The sequence below is a fragment of the Eleutherodactylus coqui genome, chromosome 10, assembly GCF_035609145.1.
Source record: "Eleutherodactylus coqui strain aEleCoq1 chromosome 10, aEleCoq1.hap1, whole genome shotgun sequence".
Classification (NCBI taxonomy): domain Eukaryota; kingdom Metazoa; phylum Chordata; class Amphibia; order Anura; family Eleutherodactylidae; genus Eleutherodactylus; species Eleutherodactylus coqui.
The window spans coordinates 56,766,806-56,787,262 of NC_089846.1; the positions used below are offsets into that span (position 1 = coordinate 56,766,806).

The following is a 20,457-nucleotide window of genomic DNA, read 5'->3' on the forward strand; positions in this document are numbered from 1 at the left end:
TGCCTGTTTGCGGTCTTCTCTTATCCCGCATTCCATCTCGCCTTGACTTATCATTCTGGGCTCAGAATCCATCTTCTCGGTCTGTCCAAGGTCGACAGTCACGTCAACCCCCATTATTCATTAGATGAAGCGATAAAGCACAGACGAAGGTCATGGCCCACGATTGTGGGTTGTGAGAAGAAAGCTTGCCATTTAAAGGGCCCTCTTACCACACGGCATTATCGGTAACGTAAATCAGTACGAAGCTATAAAAAACAAACTGCAGCGTTTCGGCTCTGTGAATTTAGTCTAATCAGGAAGACGTTGTTGCACTGGTGACCCGGTTGTGGGCAAGGTATTCCATTTTGGATGACAAGCCGCACATCTTTCCTGTTTATACTAAATGCACACCTGGTGGAAATGTTACAGATGGTCCATGTGGACTTGGGAAGGGAAAATCCACAATCCTTATAGTATCGGTCATGGAAGAAATCTGACCCACGTGTAGCAGCAATCGACTCGCAGTACTGAATATATAACTATTTATTTATTTATTTATTTAAAGTCTGCAGTAGGAGAATTTCACCAGCAGTTTAGTTACTTGTGAACCTTTTTTATCCGACGTGTGCCTTCAGACGGGACGGAAATGCTGCAGAAATTCTGCAACCTTTACAGTACAAGCCACATGGACGAGATTTAGACAAAAAAACAATCTCCACATGGAGCGGAACAATTCGGCGCAGTATCTGCTGTGTATGTGAAACGCGCTGCAGGGTCTAAATCCACAGAATGCCAGTTTATGATGTGGATTTTGACAAGTTTCAGCCTTTTGAAATGCAAACCTGCAGCAGATCGGCACCAAAATCTTTGAATCCTTTAGGCCTCATGTCCACGGGGAAAATCAGGCCCGCTATGGATTCTACATGGAGAATCTGCAGCGGGTCCCTCCTGCCCCGCGGGCATGAGCGCTTAAAATAAGAATTAACTTACCTCTCGCCCGCTCCGGATCTTCCCTTCGCCGAGGCTTCATCTTCTCTCCGTCGCGGCCGGATCTTCTTTCTTTGGCTCGGCGGATGCGCAGGGCACGTCGGTTGCGTGCCTCGCGATGCGCCGGCCCGAAGAAAGAAGATCCGGCCGCGACGGAGAGAAGATGAAGCCGCGGCGAAGGGAAGATCCGGAGCAGGTGAGTATATTCTTATTTTAGGTCTCAAGCGGATCCGGACGGCTTCCATAGGCTTCAATAAAAGCCCGCGGGAGCTGTCCCCGCGGAGGAGACCCGCACGAAAATGGAGCATGGTCCAGATTTTTTCATGCTCCATTTTAAAAAAAATCACTTTTATTGACCATTCGCGGGTATTTATATACCCGCGGGTGGTCAATGCATCCCTATGGGGTGCGGATCCGCGGGCAAGAGAAGTGTTAAAATCCTCTGCGGATTTTAGTTCTTCTTTTGCCCATGGACATGAGGCCTTAGTTGTAGATTTGGCTGTTGCAGATTTGCAGTGTAGTGGCTGCCAATTTTTTTACTGTGGAAAGTCAGCAGCCAATATAATTTTGTGTGAAGACACCCTAAGGCTTCATTCACACGGGTGTGACTATTTTCGGCTGGCCACAGCACGACCAAAAATCCAGTGAATGAGACTCAGACGTGACTTGGTTAAAACTCCTGTTTTAACACCCATTTAGACAGCCAAGGCTGCGGCGCGTATATGCTGTAGCCCCGGGGTACCATCGGCCAGGGGGTGGGAGTTTTAGCTCTGCTAAATACGGCCCCCTCTCCGCCTTTTGCCAGCTTATTACGAGGGGGGGGGGGGGGTTTAGCAGACCTAGTCCCTCCCCGTCTCTGCTCCAGCCTATGGGAGCTGCTGGCAAGGTGGCGGGATTTTAGCATACTAGCTTCCGCCCTGCTGATTGAAGACAGCTAGCAAGGGGGAGAGAGGTTAGCAGTGACTCTGCTAAACTACCGTCTGCAGCTGCAACCATAGAAGTTTATGGCAGTGGCCACCGTATTGCAGCTGAACACAGTTCCAGAACTATCTTTTCTGGCCAGCATAAAAACATCCGTCCAGAATGTGCACCGTATGCCCTTTCTTTGCCGGCTGACCATTTTTACACATCAGGAATATGCCCATCTGAACTGATGCATTGGTAACTAATGCATCAGATGGGCAGCACATATCATCTGGCCGTGAAAACGGGGCGATCTATGCTAATGTGAAGAAGCCCGAAGGCTGCCTTACCCAAAGCAAATACACCAAGAATCTGCAATGGCAAAATTTGAAACCTAAATGATGTGGATTTGGCTGCAGTTTTTCATGCGGATCTGTTATGGATTTTAACCCTTGTATTTCAATTTTATTTTGCGCTGCAGGTGAAGGAGATTTTAGAAATCTCAACATGGCTTGTACCGACTGTCTGTCCGCTGTCTCTAACACTATGTCCTCTCTCTACCTAAAACTAAACCTCTCTAAAACTGACTTACTGGTATTTCCGCCCTCCACTAACCGACCTCATCCTGACATCTCCATCTCAGTGTGTGGCGCCACCATAACTCCTAGACAACACGCCCGCTGCCTTGGGGTCATATTCGACTCTGATCTCTCTTTTGCCCCCTACATCCAATCTCTGGCCCGAACATGTCAGCTACACCTCAAGAACATCGCAAGAATCCGCTCTTTTCTCACTGTGGAGACGTTAAAAACGCTTATTGTTGCCCTCATCCACTCCCGGCTCGATTACTGCAACTTGTTGCTGATCGGCCTCCCCTGCACCAGACTCTACCCTCTCCAGTCCATCCTGAATGCGGCAGCCAGGCTCATCTTCCTGTCCAGCCGGTACTCTGACGCCTCTGCCCTGTGCCAGTCACTGCACTGGCTGCCCGTTAAATACAGAATTCAATTCAAACTCGCTACCTTCATCCACAAAGCCCTCCACAGTGCAGCGCCCCCCTATATCGCCTCCCTCATCTTAATCCATCAACCAGCCCGGGCTCTCCGCTCTGCTAATGAAACCAGACTGAGTGCCCCTTTCATTTGAACTTCTCATTCCTGCCTCCAAGACTTCTCCAGAGCAGCACCGGTCCTCTGGAACGCACTACCAAAGGCTACCCGAGCAATCCAGGACTTGCAGAACTTCAGGCGTGCTCTAAAAACGCACCTCTTCAGGGAGGCACACCGCATTCCCTAAACAAACCTCTCTGTACTGCGCCTGATAACATGCTCCCTGACCTACTGACTGCAATCCCTGCTAGCCATCATAAACCGCTCCTGCAGTCACACCGTTTCTGCCGTCACACGGCTAAATGTCTGACCATTGTCTATGTGTATAATATCGCTCACTCTCCACCTCGCCATACAGTGCACATCTCCAGCCCCTTTACCCTCTGTATCACCCCATTACTTGTAGTATGTAAGCTCGTTGGAGCAGGACCCTCACCCCTATTGTTTCCATCAACTGATTACTATATGTAACCGTGGTTCTGTAATGTTTGTATTTTGTCTTTCTGTATTCCCCCCTGTCTATGTAAGCGCTGCGGAATATGTTGGCGCTATACAAATAAAGTTTATTATTATTATTATTGTAAATGCTGCGGCATTTCGCAGCCTCTCGCTTTGAGGCAAGGCGCCCTTAGGCTGGCTTCACTCGCACCAGGAATGCTATGAAGCTCTGCAGCATTTTCAGTACAAGCCATATTGAGATTTTATAAATCACACGGTGCAGACATTTTTCACAACTACCCTATTTTTTGCTTTATAAGACGCACCCTTCCCAATGCGTCCTGTAAAGCGCACAATGCCGAAATTCGGACCCGTCAGGTGTGTGAAAAAGATCGCAAGTCCTTCTCACACAGCTGCCGGCCAGAACCGCATAAAAAGCAATGGAGTCCTACTGATTAGTGGGGCGGGGGAGCAGCTAATCAGCTGTTCCTTGGATGGCTTTTCTCCCCTGCTGTCTGATTAGGATAGCAGGTCAGCTCTATAGCAGCCACCCCTAGGAACTGCTGGTATTAGTGTATCTTGACGCCACTGGAAGAGTGGGTGGTGACCAGATACAGTTTTTTTGACAGGCCGGCCACTCTTCCCTGTCAGGTTCTGGCACTCACTAACAGTGGCTTAGCGGCGTTGGAGTGCCCTGCGTATCCGGACAGTGAGGGAGCAGCGGCACAGCGAAGTTCCTGGGCGGCTGTCAGCATTCTGCAGCGGTGGGGAACACAGAGTGAGCAGCAGAGCCACTTCCCCGTCAGCCTTCCTGCACTCGCCATCAGCAGTAGAGGAAGTCGCTTTCCCGTCGGCCTCCACTCTGCAGCGGACGGCGAGACACGGAGTGGGGGACCTGCGGCCATGACTCTCACTGAGGGAGGGAGCCAGGGGAATGCGGAGACTGCAGGCCAGCGGTGGGGAAGGCAGAGCCGCTTCCCCGTAGCCCTCCCTTCACTGTGCAGTGCCCGGCGACACACGGAGTGGGGGAGCTGCGGCCCTGACTGTCACTGAGGGAGCGGTGCAGGGCCGCCAGAGCCACTTCCCCATCGCCCTCCCTGCACTGTGCAGAAAATAAAGGACCTTCCAGCCTTGAGCCTATCGGGAGCTGGGGGTGTGACGGGCGTTCCTCCTGTCTAAACCCTAGCTGCTGGTGGCGTCAAGAAACACTAATACCGGAACTGTTGGTCCCCCATCAATCAGCTTACTGCTCTCCTCCATTCCTTATCACACAGCTGGCTACATAGCAGAGGAGGAGAGCTGTAAGTACAGCTCATTTCAGCACAACTTGGCACCAATGTATACCTCACTGTAATCAGAAGTGCCATGCAGGTTTTCCCGAAAATTTGTGTTACTACTAATGGAATCGTCCTTTCATTGTAGCTCAGCTCTTCAAGGATTCTGAATGCCAGCTGCAGAGTTATGCAATCATTACATTGCTATAACTAGTCAAACATGGCATTCAGGGAAAGCTGAGTGACAAGTAATAAGATCACCATTACATTTACACGCAGCTGTCCCTGGATCCTGAATGGCAGGTTGACCTAGTGGTGTATATACTTCATTCCGAGGCGGTACTACTGCTCTTTATTCCTCCAACACGTCCTGGTCTGGGTTCAAAATATTTTTTCCCTATTTTCCTCCTCTAAAACCTTAGGGGCGTCTTATGAAGCAAAAGATACGGTAATCTTTCATGGTTTTTGAAAAAGACTGCAGATTCCAAATTCGCAGCGTGCCTTTTTATGCTGTAGCTGTCTGATGCCGAATTCAGTCTTTGGAATGCAAGGGTTAAAATTCTTGACAAACCCACACCATTTAGGTGCAGATTTGGCCCCTGTGGATTGCCAGCATGTGTGGGATGGAAAACCTGTACAGTCACGCTGTGTGAAGTCCGACTTTGAGAACAAGTTGTATTTTATTTCCATGAAATTTCTGCAGTTTTACAAACAAACTAAAACGTGGCAATTTGATATAATCACATTAATAAAATGCGACTTGGCTGCACTGTCTGAATAAACCCTTAATTAGACTTATTAGTCTTGGGCAGAGTCCATTCTTCTCATGTGAGATGCAGCTGCTTCTACCTGCAGCCTGTTCTCCTTCACTCGCCTCCCCCTGTGTGTCCCAAGGTTATCCCCATCATACATATACACCCGCCGCCGCCTCCATCTGAAGCTTCATTATGGTCCCTCTGCTGCTGCTCCCATCCCTCCTCATCCTGCTGCTTCTATATGTAGGATGTTCTCACATCAAATGTCGCCTCTCAGGATTCAGCCAGAACCAGTTCCCTCCTCGCCCCACACCTCTACCTTGTTTGGGCAATCTGCTGGATTTGGGGCACAGCGATCTACCTCTCCACTTCATGCATCTGGCCCAGAAATATGGCCCCATCTATCGGCTCAGCTTCTGGGGTCACGGTGAGTATATGATGGTCGGGGAGATTTTGGGAAAGTTCTTACTATAACTTTGCATTATTGCTAAAACTCTTTTAAGATGTCGTTTTAAAGTTACAGTAACCTATTTTCACCATTCATTCTGCACCATACGATGCTTAAAGAGATACAACCTATACTAATGACCTGCTGTTTCCGCCACTTCAGACATTGTCGTATTGAACAATGCAGCTTTGATCCGTGAAGCTCTGATTAAGAAGTGGGCTGACTTTGCCGGCAGACCACTGAGCTACGTGGGTAGGTCCATGTTGTATTGGGGTATTGGATGGCTTTCCTTCTCCGATTTAGTCGTTATACGTAAGTTGACTATTGTTGGCGTTGGCTTACGCTCTACCTTACGTTGCAGGTGATCTGATCTCACTGGGCGGGAAGGATCTTTCCCTTGGAGATTACACGCCTGTCTGGAAGGTGCAGAGACGTCTCACTCACATGTCCCTACAGAAGCGGGTGAGAAGGAGGCTGGAGGTGACCTTGGTGGCAGAGGCCAAGGAGATGTGCCAGGTGGGGACCACTTATCACTATGTCCCTCAGTTCTATAATAATTGATCATGATAGGTGGTAGAATTAGAAGTGGGCGCACAATCCCCGTTCCTGGCAGAGAAGTTGGCAGACTTGACTGCATTTATCAGCCAGGGAGTTGGCACCAAAGGTTATAGGATAATTGGGTTCCAGAGTCCTCACCAATCACAGCAGCTCTAGTGAGGAATCCATATGGGATACTGAGGCCCCTTCTTCTCTTTTGCAGGACTTTATGGACAGAAATGGGGATCCAATCAACGTAGCAGAAGACTTCTCCCTGCGCACATGTAAAGTGATCGCAGAGCTGACATTTGGCATATCAGTAAGATTTCATTCTACTCCATATCTGTATTCCTGCTGTACAACTACAGGTGTAGCAGAGCTGAGTGTGCGACAGTCATCGTGATACCATGATGTGCTATGCATCCTTAAAATTGAAAATGAACTTATTGCAAAATCACGAGTTATCCCAGTGCTCAAAAGAAACGGACGAACTGAGCTCTGCTACATCTATAGAGGAATATTCATAGTTACATACCTTAAAAAAAGTCATCTGTCAAAGCTCAATCCTACAGCGTACAAATAAGACTGTGTTCACATCTGCGCCAGATGCTCCATTTGTGATCGCCAGCACAGATCCGTTCAAATTCCTCATTCCTCCGTTGCGAATTCCACCCCAAAACCAACAAGTCTCATTGCAGATTTTAATGTGGAACTGGAGGCTGATAAGCCATTTCTAGTCTGCATCAAAATTTGCACAGAGACGTGCAGAATGCAGAATAATTCCACCTGTCTGAGAGCATCCTTAAAGGGGTATTCCAGGCATTCTTTGGGCTAGGTCATCAATAGTTGATCTGCAAGGATCTGCTGATCTTGATGTCCCCCCAGTAATCAGCTGATCTCAGCCCCTCGCACTCAAAGCAGCGGGCTAGATGTAGAAAGCTCTGTCCACATTGGAGTCAGAGCTGGAAGGGCAATAGAAGGTACATTCCCAACTGATTTTATTGGAATCAGTACATCCTATTGTACTTCTAGCTCTGACCCTAAGGTGGACATCTGATCTGGCCCCTCTGCCAGTGAGTACAGGAACTGAGGTCCCAAGAGTGAGACCCTCACAGATCAATTGTTGATGACTGATCCTAAGGATAGGTCATCAATATAAGGGGTTAAATGCCCTCTTTAAGCCGATCACTGTGTAGAGACGTGTGCCTTTTTGGAGCCTAGGAGAACCGGGTGACTTCCCTCATGCTGTAATTTCCGGCACATCCAGTAGGTTGTCACCCAGCTTTCCCAGAAGCAGATGAATCCACTGAATAGACTTTAGTACAATTGTCAGGGCCATTCAGACAGGCGTATCTGCAGTCCTTGTATTGCTCAGACCCCTTATAGCCAATGAAGCTGGACGATCTGTTACTTTGCAGGCCTTCCTTTATGTTTCTGTATCTTATGTCTCCTAGTACAAGCTGTCAGACCCGGCGTTCCAGGACATCCACCGATGCATTGTTACTATAGTCAAGCTGTTTGAGGCTCCGGCTGTCAGCATCCTGGATTTTATCCCATTCCTGAGGGTAAGAACACAATGAAACCTGTACTAGTATCACCGAGAGGAACCGGATTTGTCCTTGTATAGGATAAATAAAAAGAAAGCTGCGACCAACCTTCGTCATTAGCTTTTCATTCTCTGGATGTTAATAGGAACGTTCCCGTTCACTGACAACAAGCTGAAATCTTAACCCTTCGGTGACACTTGCTGTGCATATAGAGCGGATGTGTGAGGGATTGATAGATTAGGCTTGGCAGCAGAACCCGCTTCATACATGGCATGTGTTGGCTGTCCTTGATGGGCAACACCTGGCCGCAACAGCCACGATCAGGGATAACTCTGATTGTGGCTGTTAACTGTTTAAATGCTGCTGTCAATTCTGAGGGCAATTCAATGAAATGACAGGACATCATAATAAACCACGTTAAGGTAGTTATTACCTATAACCTACATCCAATAATCGCAAACAGTCCCTCCTTAGATATAAACTTTCAAAAACAAAAGAAGGAATGGAGTACAGGACTTAATAAGAATTTCCTTTTTATTACTGTGTATATAGACAATTGCATAGCAAAAAAGGTAAAAAAAAAACCAATATAAAAACTATTTAAAATATTGCACACAGGTGGGAAATAACTGAGAACATATGTATACATGCAAATATATATCTGTGCTGCTCAAAAAATACACATATGTCAAAGGCATGTAAACATATCCCTCCATATCTAGATTAAAGTCAGATATCCATACAGATACTATATCAGGGTATAGCCAATGTCTAGCACACTGTCCTCAGGCTCCCAGCAGTAACATGAGACTGCAGGACACATATGTAACCTTTATCTAAACTTCCAAATGAAGACCTGTATTCACAGAGAGGGCAGCACAAGTCGACTGAAAATTTGAAAAAGCCCTATTCACAGACGTGACTTGGTTAAAAGTAATAAATTTTATTAAGTTTTATCTAAAAAACACGATTGGGCACAACAAAGGACACAACACAAAATCTAAGTTGTAATGGAAAGGCGTTAACCCACCAAATGGTGGATAGAAAAATGATTGGTGGGTTTCAAAATTACAACTTGGTATTACTTCTGATACTCCGTATTTCTTAATGTCGCACGTCACTTAGGAATACAGTCTGCATGGGGGCTGTTCATGGATTTCCCAAAAACCGGAACCCCAATTAGATATCTGTAGTTTTATTAATATAATGACAGAATTCGACCAGAGATACTCAGGTTGCGGAAACGTGATGTTCAACCTGAGGAAGTGAATATCTCTGTCAAAAATACTGCCTAATGGGCTGAAAAGTTTTTAACAGCTCAAAAGGACAGTATGTCAAGGAAATTGATTTTAGTCAATTTTTATTCCTTATGGCCAGTACTCCTACTCATGGCGACAATGTTTGAGCAGAAACTTTCAGATTGCAAGAAAGTGATATTCAACCTAAGAAGATAGTTATCTCTGTCAGAGCTTGTTGCCTAGTGAGCTGAGACTTGTGAACGGCTCAAAAGGACAGTGTGTCAGAGATTTTAATTTTGTCAATGTTTTTTACTCATTATAAACAGTACTCCCACTCTACGCGTTTCACCACTGAGTGTACGTGGATCCTCAGGAGACTTAGTACTTAGAGAGTAATAATAACAACAATAATGTTTACAGAGTTATGATGGTAAACAATTAGGGTATCACTCCATAGATAGAGTATCACTAAAATATTTAATCCTCAATCAGGAAATGAGCTCTTAGCGTTCAATTTGAGCTAGTAGGGTTTAACCTCGGTGAGGGGATAGATAAAGATTGTAGGTACGAGGTTCATTTCTTTCAAATGTTAAACCCTTCTTCTCTATCAATCCTACTTTCAATAGTCCCATGCCAGGTGTAATGGTCAATAGGATCTCCTTACAATGAGAGTAGGGATAAAGAGTACTACATGCATGAGATTACTGGGTTTGGAATTTTGGTCTGGAGGTAATAACTCTAACAGATCCAAATCCCCTATAAATGAGTGAAGGAGGTTTCAAGTCCTAAAGTCCTTAACTACTCATGCAAATACAAGCAATGAGGCCGTTAGCATAGCAGGACAAGGAGTCAATCCTCCCTAGGTACAGAGGAGTATTTTTCCCTACACCCTCCTTTCTTTTTTCTATCTTTTTTCCCCCTTTTCCTCTCTCCCAGTAAGCTCAAGGTTACTGCATGGACAGCAATCCCTACAGAAAGATAGAGTGCTCAAGAGGTCAGAGCATGACATAGGTTAGTTCCCATCGCCTTGATGGTAGTTCCCTAGCCTACCATCAAGGCGATGGGAACTAACCTATGTCATGCTCTGACCTCTTGAGCACTCTATCTTTCTGTAGGGATTGCTGTCCATGCAGTAACCTTGAGCTTACTGGGAGAGAGGAAAAGGGGGAAAAAAGATAGAAAAAAGAAAGGAGGGTGTAGGGAAAAATACTCCTCTGTACCTAGGGAGGATTGACTCCTTGTCCTGCTATGCTAACGGCCTCATTGCTTGTATTTGCATGAGTAGTTAAGGACTTTAGGACTTGAAACCTCCTTCACTCATTTATAGGGGATTTGGATCTGTTAGAGTTATTACCTCCAGACCAAAATTCCAAACCCAGTAATCTCATGCATGTAGTACTCTTTATCCCTACTCTCATTGTAAGGAGATCCTATTGACCATTACACCTGGCATGGGACTATTGAAAGTAGGATTGATAGAGAAGAAGGGTTTAACATTTGAAAGAAATGAACCTCGTACCTACAATCTTTATCTATCCCCTCACCGAGGTTAAACCCTACTAGCTCAAATTGAACGCTAAGAGCTCATTTCCTGATTGAGGATTAAATATTTTAGTGATACTCTATCTATGGAGTGATACCCTAATTGTTTACCATCATAACTCTGTAAACATTATTGTTGTTATTATTACTCTCTAAGTACTAAGTCTCCTGAGGATCCACGTACACTCAGTGGTGAAACGCGTAGAGTGGGAGTACTGTTTATAATGAGTAAAAAACATTGACAAAATTAAAATCTCTGACACACTGTCCTTTTGAGCCGTTCACAAGTCTTAGCTCACTAGGCAACAAGCTCTGACAGAGATAACTATCTTCTTAGGTTGAATATCACTTTCTTGCAATCTGAAAGTTTCTGCTCAAACATTGTCGCCATGAGTAGGAGTACTGGCCATAAGGAATAAAAATTGACTAAAATCAATTTCCTTGACATACTGTCCTTTTGAGCTGTTAAAAACTTTTCAGCCCATTAGGCAGTATTTTTGACAGAGATATTCACTTCCTCAGGTTGAACATCACGTTTCCGCAACCTGAGTATCTCTGGTCGAATTCTGTCATTATATTAATAAAACTACAGATATCTAATTGGGGTTCCGGTTTTTGGGAAATCCATGAACAGCCCCCATGCAGACTGTATTCCTAAGTGACGTGCGACATTAAGAAATACGGAGTATCAGAAGTAATACCAAGTTGTAATTTTGAAACCCACCAATCATTTTTCTATCCACCATTTGGTGGGTTAACGCCTTTCCATTACAACTTAGATTTTGTGTTGGTTCCATCCAAATGAAGACCTAATTAAGTCTAATGTCAGAGGGTTACCTTAGTTATACACCATGCCACTCAGAATTCCACCATAGCGAGGTTAAAAACCCCTGATGCACATTTCAGACAAGCCTTTCTCCGAGGGGATATTTTGGCAGTAGGGGGTCTTGTGAAGGCTTCCAGGGATGCCATATATTTGTGTCTATTAAGATGTGCCTGTAGTCTGGCATAATAGAATGCCTGCAGAAATACCATATGATGAAGTACCGCAGTATATGATATAAGTGATTGAACGATCACTAGTTCGAGTCCCTTTAGGGGACTAAAAAAAGTGAAAGTTTTATTTAGCTACAAAATATGAAAATAAAAATTTGCATATTTTTAATTTTAAAAAATCCAAACAAATATTGTAGAGTACATGTTTGATATCACTACATCCATAAAAGTCCTTTCTATTAAAATAGCACATTATTTATCCTGCAAGGTGAATACCGTAAAAAAAAAAAAAATACAAACCACTAGAGCTGTACTTCTTTGGTAACCCCATCTCTAGGAAAAAAAATGTCATAAAATGTGATAAAGTTGTACGTACCCCAAAATGTTCCTGTAGAAACCACAGATTGTCCTGTGAATAATCAAGCCCACATACAACCCAATTGACAGAAAAATAAAAGAGTTATGATGGCAGAAAGTAATTTAATAAAGGTATTTTATTTAAAAAAAAACAAACCTGTTATTAATTTGGTATCATCACAATCACTACGACCCACAGAATGAAGTTTCATTTGGTTTTTGCTGCAGCGTGTACGCTGTAAAAACAAGAACGCCCTTCAAAAAATGATGCAATTGTCTTTTTTTTTGTTTAAAATGTATTTTTATTAGAGACTCGTATTCAGGCAAGGAGAGAAATATCACTTTCAAAACTATCCATCACTGCAGTATAATCAACAACGTTATTCAAGAAAAACAGTGGGCCTAATGGTAACATGGCTGTCTTCCACCAACAAGTCCCTTATCAATCGTCTTTTTCCATTTCACTCTGCTGAGAAAGTTTTACGTTCTTTTTTTTTTTTTCTGTAGTACATTGTTATATTAAATAGTGCGATTGGAAAAACTCGTCCCACAAAAAACAAGCCCTCAGACGGTTACAGCAAGATAAAGTTATGATTTTTTTTTTCAAAGTGGGGGCGGTGAACCAAAAATGAAAAAAATGGGTTTGTCCTTGAGGGGTTAAAGGTGGTATAGAATTTAAAATACAAAATAAATTACCGTATTTTTCGCTTTATAAGACGCACCTGGGTTTTAGAGGAGGAAAATAGGAGAAAAATATTTTGAACTCCCCAGACCAGGCAGTGAGGGAGGTATTACAGGAGAAATAAACAGCAGTAGTACCGCCTGGTAATGAAGTATATACCACTAGGTGAACCTGTCATTCAGGATCCAGGAAATCTGAGTATAAATGTAATGGTGATCTCATTACTTGTCATCCAGCTTTCCAGGAGCCCTGAATCCCACGTTGAATAGTTATGGCAATGCTTGTGGTATGCATGCTTGCAAAACTCTGCAGTTGGCATTCAGGATCCTGGAAGAGCTGAGTGACAATGTAATGATTCCATTAGTTGTCACCCAACTTTCCAGGAACCCTGCATGGCATGTATCATTATGGTTATGCATAACTAGGCACAAATATCTACACCATACAGGCAGCTCTTTCTCCCTCTGCCCCTCCCTCTCCTATGTAGCTGGCAGATGTGAGTGTCTGTACATACAGCTGACTGCTGAGGCAGGGGGGAGCAGCAGCTCCCTCTCACTAATCAGCTGTTGTATGGGTGCTGGTGTGGAGCGGACATGCTATCTTTATCACACTGTCAGCAATCAGCTGTTGTACGGGCTGCTCTGCTCCCTGCTCCTCCCCTGCCCCCAGTAATCAGCTGTTGTACAGGCCTGCTCTGCTCCCTGGTCCTCCCCCGCCCCCCAGCAATCAGCTGCTGTACTGGGTGCTCTGCTCCCTGCTCCTCCCCCGCCCCCAGCAATCAGCTGCTGTACGGGTCCGCTCTGCTCCCTGCTCCTCCCCTGCCCCCAGCAATCAGCTGTTGTACGGGCCGCTCTGCTCCCTGCTCCTCCCCCGCCCCCAGCAATCAGCTGTTATATGGGCCGGGCTGCTCTGCTCCCTGCTCCTCCCCCGCCCCCAGTAATCAGCTGTTGTACAGGCCTGCTCTGCTCCCTGGTCCTCCCCCGCCCCCCAGCAATCAGCTGCTGTACGGGGTGCTCTGCTCCCTGCTCCTCCCCCGCCCCCAGCAATCAGCTGCTGTACGGGTCCGCTCTGCTCCCTGCTCCTCCCCTGCCCCCAGCAATCAGCTGTTGTACGGGCCGCTCTGCTCCCTGCTCCTCCCCCGCCCCCAGCAATCAGCTGTTATATGGGCCAGGCTGCTCTGCTCCCTGCTCCTCCCCCGCCCCCAGTAATCAGCTGTTGTACAGGCCTGCTCTGCTCCCTGGTCCTCCCCCGCCCCCCAGCAATCAGCTGCTGTACGGGGTGCTCTGCTCCCTGCTCCTCCCCCGCCCCCAGCAATCAGCTGCTGTACGGGTCCGCTCTGCTCCCTGCTCCTCCCCTGCCCCCAGCAATCAGCTGTTGTACGGGCCGCTCTGCTCCCTGCTCCTCCCCCGCCCCCAGCAATCAGCTGTTATATGGGCCGGGCTGCTCTGCTCCCTGCTCCTCCCCCGCCCCCAGCAATCAGCTGTTGTGCGGCCGCTCTGCTCCCTGCTCCTCCCCCGCCCCCAGCAATCAGCTGTTGTCCGCCCGCGCTGCTCTACTGCTGTGCCGGCTTTGTATGCAAACGGCCGGCAGCTCAGTGAGAAGGACTTGCGATCCTTTTCAGCTCCGGCCGGGTCTGATCTCGGCACGTTCGCTCTATAAGACCCACTGACTTTTTCACCCAACTTTGGAGGGGAAAAAAAGTGCGTCTTATAGAGCGAAAAATACGGTACACCATTTTGTTACAGAATTATTCAAACTTACCAATGTACGTATAACTGGTAAAACTCCTTATCAACACGACCCTTTATCAGATTGACATCAGCCCAGCAATCAGCTGTTCTCAGCAGGGTCAGGTTATCACCTTTGCAGGTGAAATGTTAAATTTCCCCTTTTCTTTGGTTTAGAACTTCCCAAACAGATCCATAACTCATCTCTTAAAGGCTGTCGAGAGAAGAGACAACTTTGTGAGGAGTCAGATGGAGAGACATAAGGTGAGTGAGGAGCCTCAGACCGTTCTGCATTGACTTAGCCTATGATAATCGGATATTTGCACCGTCTCTTGACAGGTTCAACTCCCAGAAGAAGAGTCCGAGGAAGACATTTTGCATGAAATGTTGCATTTTCTTAAAGAAAATACCAATGTTGAAGGTGGAGACACGGCAGATCTCACTGAGGAGCATCTTCACATGGCTGTGGTCGACCTGTTCATTGGAGGCACCGAGACTACAGCATCGGTACTAACCTGGACTGTGGCCTACCTTATCCACCACCCCGAGGTACCGCCACATCATACATCAGTGTAATACTTAGCACACAGGTGTCAAACACAAGGCCCGCGGGCCGAATCCGGCCCGCCGCCTCATTTTCTGTGGCCCGCCGGCTGTGCAGTAAGTTCCCTCACTCCTCCGTGCTGCTGTCAGTAGGCGATCTTCTATCGGCTTGTTCTGTCTAGTGCAGACAGTAATAGAGGAGTGCCGATAACAGACTGACAACAGCCGCGGAGGAGGGAAGAAGAGTGCAGAGAACATGATCTTTGGTGTGAGGAGGAGCAGCTGCAGAGTGAGAGCCTGGTCAGCGCTGACCTCCTCTCACCGGCCCTCCCTCTGTTCATGGCTGCAGGCCTGGGAGACATCAGGGGCTTAAAGGGGTTGTCCCGCGAAACAAAGTTGGGGTATACACTTCTGTATGGCCATATTAATGCACTTTGTAATGTACATTGTGCATTAATTATGAGCCATACAGAAGTTATTCACTTACCTGCTCCGTTGCTAGCGTCCCCGTCTCCATGGTGCCGTCTAATTTTCAGCGTCTAATCGCCCGATTAGACGCGCTTGCGCAGTCCGGTCTTCTTCTCTTCTGAATGGGGCCGCTCGTGCCAGAGAGCGGCTCCTCGTAGCTCCGCCCCGTCACGTGTGCCGATTCCAGCCAATCAGGAGGCTGGAATCAGCAATGGACCGCACAGAAGACCTGCGGTCCACCGAGGGTGAAGATCCCGGCGGCCATCTTCACAAGGTAAGTAAGAAGTCACCGGAGCGCGGGGATTCAGGTAAGCACTATCCGTTTTTTTTTTGTTTTTTTTTATCCCTGCATCGGGTTTGTCTCGCGCCGAACAGGGGGGGGGGCTATTGAAAAACAAACAAACCCGTTTCGGCGCGGGACAACCCCTTTAAGTATGCAGGAGGGCCCCAAGAAGGACTGAGAGCAGCCGGTATACCTGCCAGTGAGACCATATTGGATGCAGGTAAGTATAGAAATGTGTATAAAAATACAGAAGTGTCCTTGTGTGCATATGTATGTGTGTGTGTGTGTATATATATATATATATATATATATATATATGTCTGTGTAGATATGTATGTATGTATATAAATTATCTGTATGTATATACGTGTGTGCACATCTGTGCGTATATACACATTATAGTGTGCGCCTGTGCGTATATGTGCATAACGGTGTGCGCCCGTGCGTATGTGCGCATAACGGTGTGCGCGTGTGTGCGCATAACGGTGTGCGCGTGTGTGCGCATAACGGTGTGCGCCTGTGCGCGTGTGTGCGCATAACGGTGTGCGCCTGTGCGTGTGTGTTCCCAGCGGTGTGCGCCTGTGCGTGTGTGTTCCCAGCGGTGTGCGCCTGTGCGTGTGTGTTCCCAGCGGTGTGCGCCTGTGCGTGTGTGTTCCCAGCGGTGTGCGCCTGTGCGTGTATGTAATATGTATGTATATATGTATGTATAATAGTGTGTGCTACTGGACACTATGCAGGACCTTATTACCAATCGGGCCACCATGGGGTTCACTTTTAGTATACTGTCTTAGAATTAGAATCGGCCCTTTGAAGGCAGCCATAAGGCTGATGCGGCCCTCGGTGAAAATGAGTTGGACACCCCTGACTTAGCACATAGTACTATCATGCCTAAGGCCGATATTGCCCTCAAATTAAAGGGGTATTCCCGGTATGAATGTAACTTATTCTTTTTAATGCCCATAGAATGAATGGAAAGAGCTGTGTACATGTGCCTCCACCTTTTCATTTATAATTCACCTGGATGTGGTGGCTGCATCACCAGGGGGTTGATGGACCCCCTCTTCTCCACATAGATGTGTGTCCCCCATCTGGGACCTACATATCAGACATTTATGGCATATCCTGTAGATATGCCACAAATGTCTATTGTGGAACGCTCATTTAACTCAAATACAGATGAGATCCCTAAAGTGATTCACACCCCAGGCCAGTCCCCAAAGATGGCACAGATTCCAGACCAGATCCCTAATCCCCTTCCCACACGCACACCTATTTACTTAGCACTCCTGACTTCCTCTCAACTTCTGAGCACTACTGCACCAGGTTTGTAATGGTGGCCAGTGTTAGGAGCTTGTATGCCAGGAACCATTGCTCTGCTACCCACTATGGCTGCTGCATTGGTAGTTAGAGCCTCAAACCAAGCGCTCTTATTCAGGTTACAACCGGCAAGGTCCTATTTTACATTAGTGCATACACAAAATACATAAGGAAATCGTTGGTGCTCAGCAGATTTGCTTCTTTCAGGCTCAGGAGAAAATTCACAAGGAGATCATAAGTGTGGTGGGGCAGGATCGATACCCTATATACTCAGACCGGAACAGTATGCCGTATCTCAGCGCCACCATCGCAGAGATACTGAGACTGCGCCCTGTAGTGCCCATTGCAGTGCCACATTCTACCACTAGGGACACCAGGTATAGTATGATGGGATGAATACAAATTGTTCAGTCCTATGTGTTACTGTGTGAATAGATGAGGCTTTGGTATTTGGGGCAATTTAACTGTGAACATGGCATCTTCCTCACCTTCCAGTAGACTGTAGTTCCCCTTCCGCTGCAAATGTTCACAAACTTCTCAGTCACCATCTACCATAAAATAGTAACTAGGAGGGGATGCTGCCGCAGTATAGTATCACACAGCTATATCATTTTACTGCTAACTCATTAATAACACTTATTCTATTTCCCACACAGCGTTGCCGGTTTCACTATTCCAAAAGGGACCACTGTAATTCCAAATATCTATGCAGCTCATCATGACGAAACGATCTGGGAAAACCCTCAACAGTTCTGTCCTGGTATGTGCCTACTGATAAGCATGTTATATTACTGATTTTATAACAAATACTTATGTCCTATTTACAAACGATGGAAAAACATTCTGAAGGTATTTTAAGCTTCAATATTGAATGTAGTAATTAGTGAACTTTTTTGGCTGCAGCACATGGACACTGGTAGCCAACAAAATGTTTGTCTCCACTATGTAAAGAAAATCACAGAGGTGAGAGAAAAAATGTACAAAGACATAACTCACAGAAAAAGAAGCCAAATATGCATCACCTGATACTGCAGGGCAGGCTCAATCACCATATCCCGTAGTAGCATGCAGACAGCCAGATTGCAATATGAGGGAGCTAAATGTTCAGTGCAGCCACTCAACGTAACCCAAGATTAAGGGAGGGGTGACTGCAGACAACATAGTCTGCACATGTGAACTAATACCAAGGATGCCAGCCTTAGATAAGTGCGACACTATACAGGAATACAACCCCCATTGGCAAAGCAGTGGATTGCCTCGTATCACCACAGTGCGCCACACTGGCAGGGCACCCCGGGCTCCCCCAGCATCTATAGCACACTGCATGCAAAGCTACTGATGAATGCGGGTGTTAGATTGCATTTTGGCCCAAAACACGTAAGCTGATGTGAAACATGTGGTGGCCTTGCCGCAGCCCGTCTGCAGTTGACGCCCCTACCCCCCCCCCCCCCCCATCCCTCCCTAATCTTGGGTTGAGTTGAGTGACTGCACATAAGTCTGCACTGAACATTTAGCTCTCTCATATTGCAATCTGGCTGTCTGCATGCTACTAGGGCAGTGGTGGCGAACCTGTGGCACACGGAGCCCTCCCTGCTGGCACGCGCCACCATGGGCAGCTCACCGCGACATAATACAGGGGTTTGACATGTAACACCCCAAGCTTCTGATAGGTTGGGGGCGTGTGTGACCTTACCAGGGGAAGTGTCGGCGGCGGACGGAGCAGGGGGAGCGGCTGCGGACGGAGCAGGGACGCTGGAGGGAGCGGCGGCGGCAGCAGGAGACAGAGTGCCGACGGCATGAGCACAGCCACTGCCAGTGGAGGGAGCGGCGGTGGCAGCTGGAGAGCAGGACACAGAGTGGCTGCAGCACAGACTGCGGGTACGCTGTGGGGTGTCGCTATTACTCTGGGGGCCGCTGTGGGGGCTTTTGTGGGGTGTCACTATTATGCGGGTAGCCGCTGTGGTGTGTCGCTATTACTCGGAGGGTCGTTGTGGTGTGTTGGTATTATGCGTGGGGCCACTGTAGTGTGTCGCTATTATGCTGGGAGCTGCTGTGGGGTGTCATTATTACTACTGGGGCCGCTGTGGCGTGTCAGTATTGCGCGAGGGGACCGCTGTGGCGTGTCAGTATTGCGCGAGGGGACCGCTGTGGCGTGTCAGTATTGCACGAGGGGACCGCTGTGGCGTGTCAGTATTGCGCGAGGGGACCGCTGTGGCGTGTCAGTATTGCGCGAGGGGACCGCTGTGGCGTGTCAGTATTACCGCTGGGGTATGTTTACATGTGGCGGAAATGGGCAGGGCTGTTTTAAAATAGACAGTGTGCAGATTTTGACTGCTTTTTGGATGCAGAAATGGTGCAGAATTTTCCACAGAAATGTCTGCTGAGGACGTTCTGCAGTATTTCCTAATCTAAAAAGAAGTCCAAATCCACATCCTGTCTATTTTTGAAGCAGACTTATCCTTTTTCAGATTGACGGGGGTAAAATCATGTCGTGATAAGCCCCGCCCCCTGACGTGTTGGCACTTTGCGATAAATAAGTGGGTTTTGTGTTGCAGTTTGGACACTCGGTCACTAAAAGGTTCGCCATCACTGTACTAGGGGATATAGTGACTGAGCCTGCCCTGCAGTATCAGGTGATGCATATTTGGCTTTTTTTTCCGTGAGTTATCACTATGTAAAGAACATCTATGCTATCAGTGTAATACATTGAGTGAGAATAACAGAATCTCTGTCTCATCTCTTCTAGAACGATTCCTGACCAATTCTGAAGGTAGCCTTTCCTCCAGGTCGCTCCTCCCTTTCAGTATGGGTGCAAGACTCTGCATTGGAGAAGCCATGGCCCGCATGGAAATATTTTACCTTCTTTCTCATCTCCTGAGAGATTTTGTCTTCTGTCCCCTCTCACCATCTCTTCTCCCTGACCTTCGCGGTGACTTTGGGATTAATCTGAAATGTCATCCTTTTTTGATCCGGCCCCTTCCTAGAGAAGTGCCCAGACTCCCATAAGGGATCTCTCTTCATCCAGCAGGAGTATATAGATTTATTGGACATGGTTAGGAAAAACCCTTATTCACTCTATAATGGTACATGGGCGACGTCCTCACAGAAGACCAGTCATGATTGGCTCAAAAATTGTGAAATGGGAATGTACACATTATAAGATATATGTGTTTGCTCCTATGCTGTGTCCAACTGACACTTGGGGAGATAATGGGAAGCAATTAAAGGCTGTTTCTATCTTCGCAACCATTTAAAAAAAATAAATTGTCAGTGCATCTAAAATGACAAATGAAGCAACTTTGCAATAGGTTTTGATATAAAAATGCC

The 20,457-nt window shown here is 46.8% G+C and overlaps 1 protein-coding gene across 1 annotated transcript in view; it reads left to right on the plus strand.

The window, feature by feature from the left end:
- The window catches only part of CYP21A2 (cytochrome P450 family 21 subfamily A member 2), a 21,781-nt gene extending 1,645 nt beyond the window's left edge, over positions 1-20,136 (plus strand). Inside the window, exons 2-12 of the mRNA XM_066582044.1 lie at positions 4,068-4,194; positions 5,693-5,872; positions 6,056-6,145; positions 6,255-6,409; positions 6,654-6,749; positions 7,885-7,995; positions 14,697-14,783; positions 14,859-15,068; positions 17,338-17,507; positions 17,787-17,890; positions 19,877-20,136. Coding sequence (XP_066438141.1) covers positions 4,068-4,194; positions 5,693-5,872; positions 6,056-6,145; positions 6,255-6,409; positions 6,654-6,749; positions 7,885-7,995; positions 14,697-14,783; positions 14,859-15,068; positions 17,338-17,507; positions 17,787-17,890; positions 19,877-20,136 — 1,590 coding nt within the window. The remainder of the gene's footprint in view (positions 1-4,067; positions 4,195-5,692; positions 5,873-6,055; positions 6,146-6,254; positions 6,410-6,653; positions 6,750-7,884; positions 7,996-14,696; positions 14,784-14,858; positions 15,069-17,337; positions 17,508-17,786; positions 17,891-19,876) is intronic.
- The last annotated feature ends 321 nt before the right edge of the window (positions 20,137-20,457 follow it).